At 31.7% G+C, this 16945-nt stretch overlaps 1 protein-coding gene and 1 long non-coding RNA gene across 3 annotated transcripts; one reads left to right on the forward strand and one right to left on the reverse strand.

Annotated features, from left to right (window-relative positions):
• Positions 1-8943: 8943 nt before the first annotated feature.
• On the reverse strand, positions 8944-9315 carry LOC140890261 (uncharacterized). Its single transcript, XM_073298022.1, has one exon. The coding sequence runs from the start codon at positions 9313-9315 to the stop codon at positions 8944-8946; it is 372 nt and encodes a 123-aa protein (XP_073154123.1).
• Positions 9316-9992: 677 nt separating this feature from the next.
• LOC140891029 (uncharacterized) lies at positions 9993-13681 on the forward strand. 2 transcript variants are annotated; one of them, XR_012152403.1, is made up of 3 exons: positions 9993-10201; positions 10288-12099; positions 12655-13681. It is a non-coding gene; the product is annotated as an uncharacterized lncRNA (long non-coding RNA). The 2 variants fall into 2 exon arrangements; XR_012152402.1 differs by having other exon boundaries at positions 10288-13681.
• Positions 13682-16945: the final 3264 nt, after the last annotated feature.

Consider the following 16945-nt stretch of genomic DNA (forward strand, 5'->3'; position numbering starts at 1 on the left):
AGATTTTTACCTGCTTAATTTCTCTCTCTCACCGACCAGCCCAGGGTTAAATCCGGAAAATTTCAACTTATCTCATGGATATTACCCTATGATTCAGGTATATGTATTTTATTTGTTCAAATAATGTAAGTTTCATATAATTCAATGGAACCCACATAATTTAAATCAACAAGTGATTGTCATCTACCTCGGATAATACACATGGGGTAGGATCTAACCTATTAAGGGAGTGTTTGCAATCACTAAAAAAATGATTGTTAGCTTTTGGTTTAAAAAATATTTTTTGTGTGTTTCTTAAACCTAGATTATGTGTTAGTTTATGTTTAACTTAATAGAAATCCAAAAGCTAGTCATGTGGTATTTATGATTCTTCAAAAGTGATTCTAATAAGAAGATCATTGTTAAAATCACTCTAATCACTTATTTATCAAACACTACCCAACTTTGATTTTTATATTTTCACATTTGTTTTCAAACACTACCAACTTTTGATTTTTCTTAACGTTTTTATAATTTATAAATTAATCACTTCTACAAAAGCACAATCTATTGCAAACACTCCCTAAATATAACTTCTGATAGATTCTCGGGGTTTTTAATTAATAATTAATTTAAAAAAATAAAAAAATTACATTTAATTTAAGTTACGCCAACATGTAAATAATAAGAGCATGCATTCTCATCTCATTCCATATATGCAAATTTTTTTCTTATTTAAATTATTTAAACTAATATTTACTTAGGGAGTGTTTGCAATCACTAAAAAAAAGTGATTGTTAGCTTTTGGCTTAAAAAATAATTTTTGTGTATTTTTTAAATCTAGATTATGTGTTAGCTTATGCTTAACTTAATTGAAATCCAAAATCTAGTCATGTGGTGATTATAATTCTTCAAAAATGATTTTAATAAGAAGGTCATTGTTAAAATCATTCTAATAACTTATTTATCAAACACTACCAAAATTTGATTTTTAGATTTTCACATTTGTTTCCAAACACTACCAACTTTTGATTTTTCTTAATTTTTTTATAATCTATAAATTAATCACTTTTACAAAAGCACAATCTATTGCAAACACTCCCTTATATAATTATAACAATATATATAAAATATAATAATAATATCAATATTTTTAATATTAATTACTAGTATTATGATTTCTTATTATTATTACTTATAAAAGTATTAATAAAAATTATTATTATTTATTTATTATAACAATATTATATTATTTAATATTATTTTGAAAATAATAACTAATATTATTTATTTATTTTAAAAATTAAAAAAATAATATTATAATTTTATCTTATTATTATAATAAAATTATTATTATTATAATAAAATTATTATTATTATAATAAAATTATTATTATTATTATAAAATATAATTTTAAATTAGTTAAACTATCTAATGATAATTTTATAATAATTGATACATCTTCAATAATAATAATAATAATAATAATAAGCTTATGAATAACTACTATTTTGATACATCTTGTTAAAATATTATTTTTTATTAAAAATAATTTCATTTTATTTTATATTAATTTCAATAGTATAAATCGTTGGAATGAAATAAAATAATAATTTCATTTTCAATCTCATTCTATTCCAAAGTTAATTTTATTTTTATCTTATTTCTTTCCAACGTATCAATAATTCTTTAAATATATTTCGATCCGCTATTATTGAGAGGATAAATTTTAAGGAAATTTAAGGATTTTATCCTACTTCACAATTCAATTTGGGTTAGGCCCGTCGGGTTGACCCGGCCCACCACACAATTTAAGTGGGTTTGTTGAAATTTTTTTCAATCCAACAAAAGGTGGGCATAGATGGGCCAACCCGCCTAGGCCCGCGACCCGCGCGGGTTGGCCCGCGGTCCTAGAGAATTAATAATTTATTTTTATTTTTATTGTTATATATGTATTTTTTAATAAAAGTTGTGAATTTTTTTTTGTATTAGTTATTTTATATAAAATTTACACACCTGAAAATCGATAATTAAAATTTTTATTAATATGTTTATATTAATATTTATTTATGAAATTATTTTTATAATTAATTATAATATTTTTATTTATTTTTATTGTTGTGATTCAAACCACGGGCCGGCCCGCCTAACCCGCAACCCACATTGGGTTGGATTTGGTTGAAGATTTTGATCCCGCCAGGATAGTGGGTTGGCCCGCTATCGACCCGCCAAAAGGTGGTTTTTGGTGGGCCGGCCCGCCCCGCCATGGCTTGGCCCGTTTGACAGCTCTATTCACAATTATATTTTTAAAAGTAGTCTTATTCATAATTTCAAAAAAAAAAAAAAAAAGTAACCTTATTCATCAAATATTTTGCAATATAGCATTTCATAAATTTAAAATTCTAAAATACTCTTTTAAACATTTTCTACATTCGTAGATTTTGTTACTATATATAACTCACTCAATAAATTAAGAGATTTACTACAATTTATTTGGGGAAAAAAAAAGGAAAAAAAGAAAAAGAAAAAAAAAATCGGCTTGTCAAAAAGATGGTTTAAAATGTATTTTAAATACACGCAATATTTTACTCAATACAATATCATACATAAATTTAATTGATATTAAAAATTTTCATAGCTTCTCATGTGACTCATATTATATACAATATATATTCTCTCTTACACTTTTTATATTAAAAAATGAGAATTGAGTTAAATGAATAATTAATTGATTGCGCTTTTTTCTAAAATAAATTTTTTTTTGAAAAAAAAAAAAAAAAACCTCAATTGGGTTTGTTCATATATAAACAATTTTTGGAACCAATTCGTATAAAGTTTTGGAACCAATTCGTGTAAAGTTGAAAGGAATTTTCTAATAATGTGAATCGACTTGTCAAATTGTATTTGGTTTCATATAGTCATGCTAATATGTGGAAACTGAAAGCTAATATGCAATATTCACTGAATATCACAATCTTACTTGGCAAATTAGGAGGGATTCACGAACGACTTTATTCATAACCGATCATAATTAGAAAACAAATTGTCAAAATGCAAAATAAAAATCGGTAACTAATACTCGAAGCAATTAAGCAAGATCTCCCAAAAATGCAAAATAAAATCGGTGACAAATTAAATCCGAAGGAAATAATAATCATGTTTGCAAAATTCTGAACATAATCATGTCATGTCAAATTGGAGTAGGATTTTTGCAGATTTCTTATTGTGCCCAGTAGAACCACGGTCGTTTTACTGACTTCACATGATTATCTGAATTCTTATCAGATTATATATGAGTTACCACGAACTCACTTGTTCAACTAAATTATGTGATCTCAACCGATGTCTATGTCGTAATAGCTGTTAACTGGCTATTAACACGGTCTCTTTGATTCTAACTCAGTTATCATGAGGTACATGTAGTCTCCTGACTACTCACTGGATACCAATCCCAACTGAAACAACAATGTTGTCTGTGAATCTTAGCGATGACGCTTCTTGTTAAGACCTTAACTATTCATCAACTATTTCTGGATGCGCACAAACTCTTATGCTAATGTCCCAATCGCGTCACACAAGAAGGTAGATATGACAATGGTCCGGGGCGGGTCTCGGGTTTGGGTAGACGCGCCCCGGACCCGCCCCGCATATATATATATATTGTATACTGGTACATATATGTATATATTATATTATATAATGTATATTGTACATATATTATATATATATATGATATTATTAAATGCATATACTGTAATTATATATATATATATATAATATATTGTATATTTATACACATAATATATAATTAAACATGGACTTGTACGTATATTATGTATATTTCATATAATAAATATATATGTATTTAGATATAATATATATCAAAATTACTAATTAATTAAATTTTTTAAAAATAAATATTTGCGGGTCGGCGGGTCCAACCCCGGGTTTTTATGCGGGGCGGGGCGGGTCTATTTTTTTCTTTGTGGGGCGGGTCCCGGGTTCGGCAAAACCCGCCCCGTTGTCATCCCTACGAGAAGGCAAGATACTTATTAGGGGTGTCAAAACTCAACCCAACCCGTCAACCCGACACGATCCAACCCGAAAAATATCAGGTTAGGGTTGGGGGTTTTTGGGTTTGGGTCAAATCGAGTTGACCCGAAAGCTAACCCGAAAAAATTAATCGGGTTTGGGTTGGGTTAGGGTCAACCCGGGTTGACCCGAAATAACCCAAAAGTTTTAATTATTATTATTTTTATATGAAATTAAGATAGATTTACTACATTTTTATACGTTGTATGTTTGAAAAAAAAATTATATATTCATATAATATATTTTCTAAATTTAATGTTTATTTTGTACAATTTTTATTTTTTGTATTAAGTATACTTTAAATTTTTATAACTAAAAGTTCAAATTTAAATTATATATAAGTTTAGATTTTATTATTATGTGTTTTAAATTAAGTATTATTATTATTATTGTGTTTTTTGAATTTTATTTAATAATTTATTTAAAAAAATAAAAAAAATTCGGGTTGATCGGGTTAGTCGGGTTCGGGTTCGGGTTCGGGCTGTGCATTTTCGGGTTGATTCGGGTTCGGGTTGAATAAATTTTTAAAATTATTTTCGTCAACCCGACCCGACCCACCCGACCCACCCGAATTAACACCCCTAATACTTATACACTGTATCGTTAACTTGATTGACAATGACATTGCATCCTAGATGTTACCGAAAAACGTTAACCAATCGTCCACGATTCTAATCTCAGTGCCAAAGTCCTAGAGACCTCTCTCAGAGTACTCACCCGATCTACTTCTCCTTACTGAGGACAAATCCCTTATTTCTAAACAGAATAACCTTTGCGAAAAGAAATGGCCAAAAACCCTGCCAATTACTCGTATAATACTACATCACTGCACACCACTTATTCTATCTAAAAACCTCATATTACATATCTAATGGTATGATTACAAACTTGTAGAATACTTGAACTCAGTGTTTTCATAATCGGATCAGTTATCGAACCGGTCTACATAAAAAAACGATCCAACCGGTCGGACCGTTTTAACCGAACGGTCGAACCGGAAAATCGTTTATATAATTTAATATAATAAATAATATATTTTGAATTTTAAAAACTCCAAAATTATATAAATAGACAAAAAAATATATTTGACATAGTTTGAAAGCTAAATAAATATGTAAATATATTCAAAATATCAATTATAGTTATAAATTATTTAATTTAAAAAAATAATAATTATTAAAATAATTTTTTAAATGAAGTAAAAATTCTAAATAATAATGTATATATATATATATATATATATATTAAATTTAAATTTTTAAAAATAAAAAATTGTAAATTTTCAAAAATAAAATAAAAAATTCAAAAAATCGGTTCAACCGGTTCTTGACCGGTTCGGACCGGTTGGACCGGTTTTCCGGTTCTTGGAGTCGTTCCAGACCGAAGAACCGACCGGTTCTCGGTCGAACCGGCCGGTCCGATACGATTCCAAAAACATTGCTTGAACTGATTACGACCAGTCATGATCAAGGGCGTACCAAAGGCAGGGGCTTGACTGGGCTTAAGCCCAGCAAGCCCCCAACCTTAAAATTTTAGTATAGGTATATTTTGGTCCAATATATAAAGAAGCCCAACAAATTTTTTTGATTGAAAAAATTAAATGGGGCATGAAGAATTCGAGAGAATATAAAATTATTCATAAAAAACCTAAACTAGTGCAGCGCTCCCATCGATTCCATCCTCTAATTCTTTTCTCTATTTCTCTAATTTTCACCAAATTTCCTTAGCCTCAGGTACAGATGTAATTTCCTGCAGATTTAATTTATTGCAATTTGTCTACTAATTTCTCTAATTCTTGTTGGTATAACAAACTCGAAAAATTTGTGTTTCGGTTTCGTCATCCGTGAGTTTGGGTATCCAAAAATTTGCTTATATTATTTTGAAATGAAGTTTTAGATTTTTCAAATTTTTGGTTTTTTTATAATTTATACGTTAAGCCCACCCAACAAAAAAATCCTGGATACGGCCCTGGTCATGATCCTAACGCCTATATCTCGCTACTGGAAATAGCATCCTACCTCATGTTGGGTAATATCCCCGAAAGGAGACCAACGAAGAATGGCCAACTTCTCGCCAACCAAAAACTTATTGTGTCAATATTGTTGTCCACAATTCTCCTACTGTACCTAATTTCTCATGTCATTATCTTGGAAATACATTATTATTCTGCAGAACATTTAGATGGGCTAACACAATTATCGACACTTTTAGTCCGTCCTGACCGATTGCATTTGTCTCGTTACTTGAGATAACTTTCTGATATCGATATCGATACCGGTTATCCTTCCACGGATAACAACAAATCCTTGTCAACTTGACTCGCTAACTAGGATGAACAAAACTGGTTCACCTCGATCCTTTACGAAGTCCTTGATACTTGCGGCTAATCGACTAACCACTGGATCGTTCTCATTCGATTCTAACATCTCAATGACACAATACATCAAATACACACTGGAGATTATGACAACAATCTCACCAGACCACAAAAACACAGGTTCGACTGCTGTTTTGTTCCGTGTCTAAAAAACTGACGCTAATTCTGCTAATACTCATCGAAATACACAACACTCGTCAGATCACAGCTCAAGGACAAACTCTCGATAATACCATTGGAAACACTTAAGCAAAGTACTCAACTAACAGTCTCTGAAAAGCTGTCGATCACTAACAACCTGGAGTATTTACTTAATGATCTTTCCTCAAACTGGGTCAATCATTGATAATACCAAGAAATGCTCAATACCGGTCGGTATTTTCCTAATAAGAAAGCACTTGCGGAATTGTCACTAAGTTCTACGTTTGTAAAATTACTAATAATTTCAACAACGCCATCAAACAATTTCATGATCACAAGAGTCAAATTGTAACCACTTCCCATGATTAGCAGAATCCCAAAAATTTCGTCTTCTACGTTCCCAGATATTCCCAAAATGATTTAGAGAATCCTGAATGCACTAAAATTGCTTTACTGCTTCGAGGCATTAACAAGTGCCAAACTCCTAAGTATACCAGCTTATAGTACCGTCTCAAGTACCCTCTGATTCACTACATCTCAAATCAACATTGATTGGACTAAACCCAATGATCACGTTGATCTGCTGCGACTCATACTTAGCCTAACAAGATCATTTAGAGTAGGAAATCACTCGCCAATTACTGATCTCTAAAACTTACATAGCTCGATCAACAACCCTGATCTCATTGCCATAAGCCTGCTAATCCCAAACACTTGGAATCACAAGGTTCGTACCGAACTCATCACTCATATATCTGAATGAATCAGACGGTAGTTAAGATTAGTTGTAGTGACTCAACCAGTAATCACTAACTAATTAAATTATAAGCATGCAATTAAATCTTAAAATGACATTAAATAAATCCAACGAAAACCCGAACTATAACAATACAGCATACACCAGCAGAACAACCATGCTAAATAAAATATTATACAACCCCATCGAACGTATGTATTAAAAGTTCACACTATCAACCTGAAAAAAAAAATATCTTCACGCAACCACTGTAGCTCAATGACCGCTGCCACCGGGTCTGTCCAAACTAAGTCATGCCTCATCAAATAGGATGTCCAACAAAAAACACTTGGACGTGAGCATAAACGCTCAGTACAGGAGTACGAATATACATATATCATGCATACACATGCAATATGAAAGGGTATTGGAAAACCTATCCAGAATACTGCTCAATCAAGGCGTCATAGTATGTAGCACGCTGGGACGTTGCATCAGGAGATATCTCCCATACCATACAATCGTGGATATACCGATTTCCAAATCCATGGAAATCCACCCACTAAAATACGGGGCTGAGCAACCCCAAATGCAGGCAATGCAACTTAAGGAAATAAGCTCAACGTGTAAATGCATGTCGCATAATATAATGCACATAATAATGACACACATAACATGCAAACATAATACATGTATATCCAAACTGGTATCTCGAATAATACGTCCGTACCTCTAAGTATAAACCTCGAGCAACTTCGCAACATAGCAGTACAGGTACTCACAGTCAAAGCTTATAAGCAATAATCACTATATCACGTATTGTGGTATAAAAGCCTTAACTAGGATAATACATACTCTCTAATCTCTATAGGGATACAAAGTTGTGCCTGTGTTCGAAGTCAGACCTTTGATGGGACATTTTCAAAACTTAGGCACATCTCTGTTGTTGTCCCCGCGGCGCTCCGCTGCTCCCGGATTTCCAATATGACGCCTAAAAACCCTTAAAATTGCCTAAAAAGGAGCTAAGAACGAAAGAGAAGATTTTGGAAAGTACACTGAGAAATGAATCCTCGGCCATCTATTTATAGACACAGTTTGGACCGTCCAAACCCCGGGATCGGACCGTCCAAACTCCCCAAGCAATCCCCTCCAAACATGTATCCAGGCTTGTGACGTCACTGCTGATGAAATACGATCAGAGCGTCCGATCTAGCCTTCGGAACGCCTGATCTTAGCAACCAGTCCAATCAAATCCTTATCCACTTATCCAGACGAGATCGGACCGTCCGATCTTCCTTCGAAGCGTCCGATCTGCACGGGGCCTCCAAACTAGGCTCCCATATGTTTGGAGCGTCCGAACTCCCTTCGGAGCGTCAGAACTACCCAAAACACAAAACGTAATCCGGGTCCCTTTTTAAGATATCTTAATCATGTTTTAGCCATTTAACATAATTAAGCGCTTGATTAACTTAATTTGAAGACGAGTTACTACATTCTCTCCCACTTAAAAGATTTCGTCCTCGAAATCAAGACTAGGATAACGAAAATACAAAGCTGAAACATCTTATTAAATTACTGCGGTTCCCATTACAACTTAACCACGAAAATAAGATACAATCAAAACAACTCTGGATGTTCAAAACGCATACGAATTTCGAGTTCCCAAGTCGCCTCCTCGGTACCTCGTCTATGCCACTGAATCATGACCAGATAAATGCGTTTATTCCGAAGCACTTTGTCCTTCCTGTTAAGAATTCTGAGTGGTTTCTCCACGTAGGACAGATCAGGATCCAACTGAACTTCCGTCGGATGTAGAACATGGGACTCATCTGCCACGTACTGACGAAGTAGCGACACGTGAAACACATTATGGATACCAGATAAATACAACGGTAACGCCAAACGATAGGACATGTCCCCGACCTTCTCCAAGATCTCGAACGGACCAATGAACCTTGGAGCTAGCTTTCCCTTGAGATCGAACCTCATCACCTTCTAAAAAGGCAAAACTCTCAAGAATACGTTCTCCCCGGCCTTGAAATGCAAATGTCTGTGTTTGGTGTTGGCGTAACTGGCTTGTCTATCTTGTGCAGTATTGATCCTCCTCTTGATCAATTCCACCTTATCAACAATCTGCTGAATCAATTTCAGTCCCTCGACTTGTCTATTCTCTACTTCATCCCAAAATAAGGGTGTACGACAACAACAACCATAAAGAGGCTCAAATGATGTAATGTCAATGTTGTGATGTTAGCTATTGTTATATGTGAACTCCATAATCGGCAAATGATAATGCCAAAATAATACAAAGTCAATGACTGAAGTTCTAAGCATGTCCTACAACGTCGGAATAGTCTTCTCAAATTGACCATCAGTCTCCAGATGATACGTTGTACTGAGACTCAAGTAGTACCAAGGCTCGCTGAAAACTAACCCAAAAACATAAGATGAACCTCGAATCCCTATCACTAACAATACTATGCAACACTCCATGCAACCGCACAATCTTCTAAATTAAATAAATATCATAAAATATCAATAATTCCGTTTTACTATATTTTTAATTTCAAATCCCAATAAATTAACGTGAATCCGTATTCCAATCACATCGTGTTTTGTAGAAACGCCATTCAATTTAAATAGACGTGTATTTGTCAAAACGAAAGTGAATGTCGTCCCCTAATCCCCAAACCCGTCTGTTTCCTTCTCCCCTCTCCAAGTCACCGCTGTTGACACCGTACGCCACCGGAGATGAGTCGACCGACCCTCCTCCACCAGGGTTATAACAACTAGCTTCGATCTAAACCCTGAATCTCGAGTTAATAGCCCGACTATGCGCGACTCGAAGCCATGTTCTTCGCTAGATCTGCACCAGGTGACTGGCCTTCTCGTTTATTAGCTATTTCCGGTAGTGGCTTTTTATCTTGGATCCGAAAAATTTCATTTTTTTGCTTGTTTCAGTCGTGTTTGCAGATACTCTGGCGAGTCACCGCCGTCACCGCTGCTCTAACTCCGGCGAAAGCATACCGAGACCATCCTGGATGTTTGCCCAAGACCTCATGAACTTGATTATGGTCCACAGCAACTTCGATTGGACATACTGGTTCTGTCCTCTCTCCATGGTCTTCTGTAGGTGTGTTCTTCCTTTTTTGGCTTGTTTATATATTTCCCCTCTTTAGTTTTACACGTGTTAAGCTTGCTAATGCTTATATTGGTACTGAGAGATGGGAAATTCGGGCATTTGTTTTCTATATCATGTGGGATGTCTCTTTCATAAAAGAAAAAAAAATTTCACGCGTTGCATTCTTGACCGACCTCTTACCTAATTTAATTTCTGGGAGTGGTTAATTAACTCTACGAGATTATTGTTTGTACTTTGAAATTGTGAAGTCTCGCAAGTGTTCTTCCTAAACATAATTTGGGATAGACTGCTTATGTGGTGTTGCGCCTCGAGCATAACTGATTTGCATTTGTTTGCTTTTATAAGAAGAATTAGTCCATGTTATGATGCTACTGATATGTTGTTTGAGCAGATTTTGGAGAAATAAGAATGAAAGGGTATGCTAAATGTTGTTTGAGCAGATTTTGGAGAAATAATGGGGAAGCAATCAGAAGCTGATATGTTTAAAGAGATATCACCTAATTCAGAAGTTGGTAGCATAAAGAAGCAGCAGAAACGGAAGAAATCTAAGTCAACATCCTCCCCGAATCACTCGAATTCAAGAATATCGAAAACGAAAGCCAAGTTGATCTGTTGAATTTGGGTGGTGAAATGCAGGTTTTAGAGGCTGTGCTAACTAGATCAGTTGGGCTAGACATACCGGATTCATTATAATGTTGATGTACTGTTGGTTCTTTATGTTCATAATAAATATAATTTGCTTTGATTGTTGGTTTTTCCGTGGTCTCATAGCTAGCTTCGAAATTAGTATAATACTTGAGCTCAAATCTAGTTTCGAATGTGAGAAGGTTCTAAAATCATTCTTGATTTGAATGCGAGAAGCGATTGTTCATAGACAGTTAAGTTGGGACTTATAGTTGCAAAGGTGGTATTTAGAATAGATGAGTATTGTAAGAACTGAAAAAACAATAAAACACGAGAGTTTCTCCACGAATATGGAATATGGTGAGTTTGTCGTGTGAAATTATGTGCATTTATCTCTTCGCATATTGCTTTGTTTTATGTGGGTTTATTTTCAACAGTAACTGAAACATATTACAGTATTGGATGTAATACTTCCGGATCCGATGACTTTTGGCTTTAGGCTTGCTAAAAATAGCACTCAGTGTTGTAAAACTCTTCTGTGGGTGATTAGACATAGTTGTTTCTTTTTGCATGATATACATTTATGTTGATCTTGATTCCCATTTCGTATGCCCCACTTAATTAAATCACAAAGCAGAAACATTTGGAAAGACATGGCTGATTTGATGATCAAACAAGTAGAAGATGTGCTTCATGCCTTCATTTCAAACAAGGCTAAACTAGATAACATATGTAGGGAGTTCACAACAGCCTCAGATAAGAAACCACCAACTCAAACTATTATTCGTTCATGTGGTTATCTATACGCTAACCGGATGAGAAAATGTTGATTTTTGATATCGATTTGGTGTATGTCCCACTTAGAATCACAAAAACAGAGACACTTGGAAAAGCGTGGCGGATTTGATTATCCAAGAAGTGGAAAAGGGCATTGATGAATTCATCACGGACGGCTCTGTACAGGAAAATGATGGGATTATCCCTCTGAAGCTCATCGACAACATGAGGTAAGAATCAAACAGCCAAACTATTGTTCATTCCTATGTTTATATGTTTCCTTGGATGAATATTTTATATGAGAATATGTAGTTGAGATAATGATACTTTTTTGGTTTTAGTCAGCTCACTCTTGGTGCTTAAACATAGTTGATCAATTTGGTATGTATGTCCCACTCAAAATCACAAAACAGAGAGATTTGGAAAAGGTGACTGATTTGAAGATCCAACAAGTAAAAAAAGAGATACTATGATATTTTTTGTTTGATCTTAAACTCTAGTCAAGAATTTGAGGGAAAAAGTTTATTTCTATGTTGTTGCTTTCTATTTTATGGCCGTGTGAGGGAAACATGATAGGTCCTACTTCAAGTATAGAGCATGAGACACCCAAAACTCCAGATCCTAAGTTTTTTTTTCCAAATTTTTATTTTAGTTTTTAAATCCCATTTTAGGAAAAATACTATATTTTTACTGTATGTAGTTTCTTTCACACAGAGACACGTGCACGTGTGTGTTTTTATCTGAAGTTCTGAACCTCCTTTTGCATAATTTGAACGCAAATGCAGACTCTTAGGAGGCTTGCTCAGAAACGAGAGGCAGCCAGGAAGAGCAGGCTTAGGAAAAAGGTTATTGTAGAACAAAAAAATTAAGATAGATTAAGTATAACCGATGAAGCCTAACTTTTCTGTTAATTAATTAATCACCTAGGTAGTGTTTGGGAGTGCTTTTAGGAAAGCACTTATCAGCCTTTTGTTAACAAAATTTCAAATTTTTGTCAACGGAAAAGCTGAGAAGTACTATTAAGCTCTCCCAAACACTACCTTAGTATTTAAATCACAGGCTTAGGTTCAGCAGCTAGAGTAAGTAGGATTAGGCTGACTCAAATTGAACAGGAAATACAAATGGCAAGATCCCAAGTAAGTCTTTGATTTAGTATTTGCTGCCATTAATTGGTTTAAATAGTTTATTTCATAAAAAAATAAAAATAATTAAATAGTTGATTTGAAGTATGATATGATATATAGATGAAAGATTTTTTTAAAAAATAGATAGATGAATGGAAATGTTTGAAATCATCAAACAAACAATATTTGAAGTAGTACATCCATGACGTACTTCTGGAGAGCATCCTGTATTGCATACTTCTGGAGAGCTATATAACTTCAATTATTTGGTCACAAAAATTTTGGGTGCGGTTGAGAATTCAGCTGTTTTTGGATGCATGATTTGATGTTCGGTTGATTCGTCTTCTTGATGTGCTGTTAAGTTATTGGTCTTTTTAGGATCGGTTCTGTAATCCAGGCTTTTCTGGCAACATGAAATATGTTTGTTAAAGATCTCTCACGCAATTATGTGGCTCACTCTTCATGTGTTTGTTTATGATTTACGGGTTGAAAGAAACATCATGTTTGGAATGTTGGAAGGTGGAAAAGACATCAATTTTATGATTTGCAGTGCCACCGCTTCACCGGAACTCTGAGCAGAAATTCTCGCATGATGACACACAAATTCTAGATTCTTTTAATTTATTTGTGTCATTTTATTGTAAGTTTTGACATTGATATATCAATTTAGCTATTAATTTTGTTCCCAGAGTCTGTCTTTAATTTTTTTTTTTTGGGAATTTGAATTTTTAGTGATTATGATGCTAAAAAAATTTGTATTAATTTTATTTTTAAAACTAAAATAAAGAAGACAATGTTTTTAAACATTGTGGAATTAGTGTTTTCTCTCAAATGCAACGATTTAATTGGTATTTGAGAGAGTTTCTTAAAGTTAATTCTCCGCTTTGTGTGCCCATGTGTGGGAGATACTGGTTATATATTTCAGGCCGAAAGTGTGCATGAATGATTAACTTGAAATAAAAGATTTACATTGTAGTTAAGCTCTGGTTCAGCTTTTATTTATCTATAATTATAATATTTTATCTATTGTTAAATTTTTTAAATCACTAAATATTATCTATATTAACTTTTAAAAAAATAATTTATATATAACCTAAACTTTTTGATCACTAAATATTATCTACATTAACTTTAAAAAAAATAATTTATATATAACCTAAACTTTTTGAATATTTATAATTCATCCTCAAATTAATACAAAAGAATACATATGCACACATTTGAACTTTTGAATAATGAATTTACACAAATTACAGATTAAGTTCCATTCCCGCGGGACACTAGTTACCCTTGCATGTTAAAAAATTTATGATCTGCATTCATTAATTCCGGATCCTGCTTTTTCTTTTTGGCTTTTTGTTAAAGAGAGTGAATCCAGAATTTAACATACATTTAGCCAATTGAAATTTTTACTGTGTATATATATATATATATATGAATAGAATCGAAATTTCTAAGTGTTTTTAAAGTCCCAAAAACAAAGCTAGTATGCTAAAGATACTACATTAATGTCTGAAAATGAAGATTTTGGGTATGTAATAAAGGGATTCCCACTAATTACCGGCGGCTGCTTTGTACATATACATATTTAATGACCCAATAATGTTCCCATGGACCTCTATTTATCTCAAGTTTCGACTAATCAAATACATAATTCAAAGATTGTCGAGATTAACTATCGAATTAATGTAGTACAACATATATAATTTGTGTCCAAAAAAAGCACAAGAAAAAATAATCTTCAAAAAATGACAAAATATTCTGACTTAATAATGGATCCTAATAGATCACTATTTTTATAAATAATAAAATACAATTTTATCATAAAATGCATCAAGATTTCAATATCAGAATGGTCGATGATTATGTACTGTTTACTCACAAGACGACATATAATTTTGTTGATATTTTAGTTTCAAACGTATTATTATACTGGTAAATAGTAATTCACGTACTCAAAATTTTGAGTGCATAAATAATTTATGTTATATCAAAATATAAATTAATATTTTAACAATTTTTAAATTTGGAAAAAATAAAATTAAAAATTGATAGAGTGACCAACAATAATTTTGTTGAAATATGAAATAAGTGACATTTTTGTCTATCAAATAATAATAAGAAAAATCTATTATTCTAACCTATCTTATTCCTGAAATTTTTAACAGAGCCTTATTTACTGAACATTTTTTAAAGTAGCCTTCATATATATTCTTAAATCCCAAAGTACCCCCTTCTTATTTTACCCTTTTCTTCAACTCAATTTAATTTATTTTATTATCACATCCTATTTTCGGTCTTGATTTATATTCTATAAATTGTTATGATATGATTTTGAATATAGATTATTATCAAGATAGATTTTTGGTTAAGATAGATATCTCAATCTTATATATCTACATATTTGTATCTTGTAATTGTACCCTATAAATAGAGGTTCTCAGTTATGAATGAAATAGTTTTGAGTCATTCCCGGAACTCACTTTTCTCTCTATTGTATTCTCCTCTCTCTTTCATTATTAAATTTATAACACGTTATTATCACGAATGCTTTATATTTTAATTTGTTCTCCTGAACAGTACACCATATTATTGAAAATATCATATTTATGATATATAGACATTGATGCTCCAGAAGTAGCACAATTTATAGCACAATTTATAGTTTTGTGTTGATGTTCTTGAAACAACACAACTTTTTGTTGATGTTATTGCTTTTGAAATTGCAAAAAAAATTAGTTTCATGTTGAAATTTGTAAGCATACCATAAATTTGTATTGACTATCTAGATAGATTGATTTAAGATCTGAAATTTAATAATCATCAAGAATATTGATTAAAGATCTAGAATGATAAATTTTCCTGAAAATATGATATCTATAAGATTTATAATCAAATATATTTCAATATTCCTGAAGAACAATCAGATAAGATCTAAGATCTTTATAAATATTTTTGATATTAGATCTAATATCAGAAAATATTCTAGGAGAATATTAATTTGATTATAGATATATATTTATTGATTACTCTAGAAGAAATATTATATTATTTATCGATATTTCCGAAAACTATATTCCAGAATATTATTGATATGAGATCTATCAGTATTCGTGACGAATATTTATGAAAATCGAAAATCTATCAATATTTATGAAAAATATTGATTTTATATCTAAACATTCCTGAAGAAAATTTGAGCTACAATTTAAAGATCTAATACCGATATATCAATATTTCTAATATATATATATATATATATTGATATAAAGATTATAAATTTCCTGAATAATATTGATTTTAAATCTAGCAACAATCCTGAAGAATATTGTTTAAAATTTGTATCGATAAATGATATATCATCTAAAAATTGTCAATATCTTGAAGATATTGATGATTGAATTTAAATATTCCTGAAGGATATTGATGCACAATAAAAAAAATTATCGATATTCTTAAATTTAGTGATATAGTGCATAAGATTTGTTAATGTTCTCGAATAATATTAAAACAACATACAAATGTGTTAATATTCTCAAAAAATATTGATTTATTTTGAATTATAAATATATATTCATGTTGTTTTATCGATGAACGCACATTGTAATAAATATTTATTTATATATTCAATTATGCTCCAAAAGCAATTAATTCATAAAATTTATATCGATATAATATTTATCAATATTCATGAAGAATATTGACATAAGATAAACAATATATCAATATTTTTGAAAATTATTGATTAGGTTTATCATAAATCATGAATAAAATCGATAAAGATATATCTATATATATTCATGTAAAATATTGATATAAAATCTAAGAATTTATCAATATTTCTGCAGAATATTGATACAAGATCTAGTATAAATCAATTTTCTTGAAGAATATTAATGAAAAATAGAAGATGCATAATATTCTCAAAAATATTGATTTAAACTTTATCAAT

The sequence above is a fragment of the Henckelia pumila genome, chromosome 3 (genome assembly GCF_033568475.1).
Source record: "Henckelia pumila isolate YLH828 chromosome 3, ASM3356847v2, whole genome shotgun sequence".
Classification (NCBI taxonomy): Eukaryota; Viridiplantae; Streptophyta; class Magnoliopsida; order Lamiales; family Gesneriaceae; genus Henckelia; species Henckelia pumila.

Coding starts and splice junctions, on each gene's coding strand:
- LOC140890261 (XM_073298022.1), bottom strand. CDS start 9,315: ATGAGGTTCGATCTCAAGGGAAAGCTAGCTCCAAGGTTCATTGGTCCG.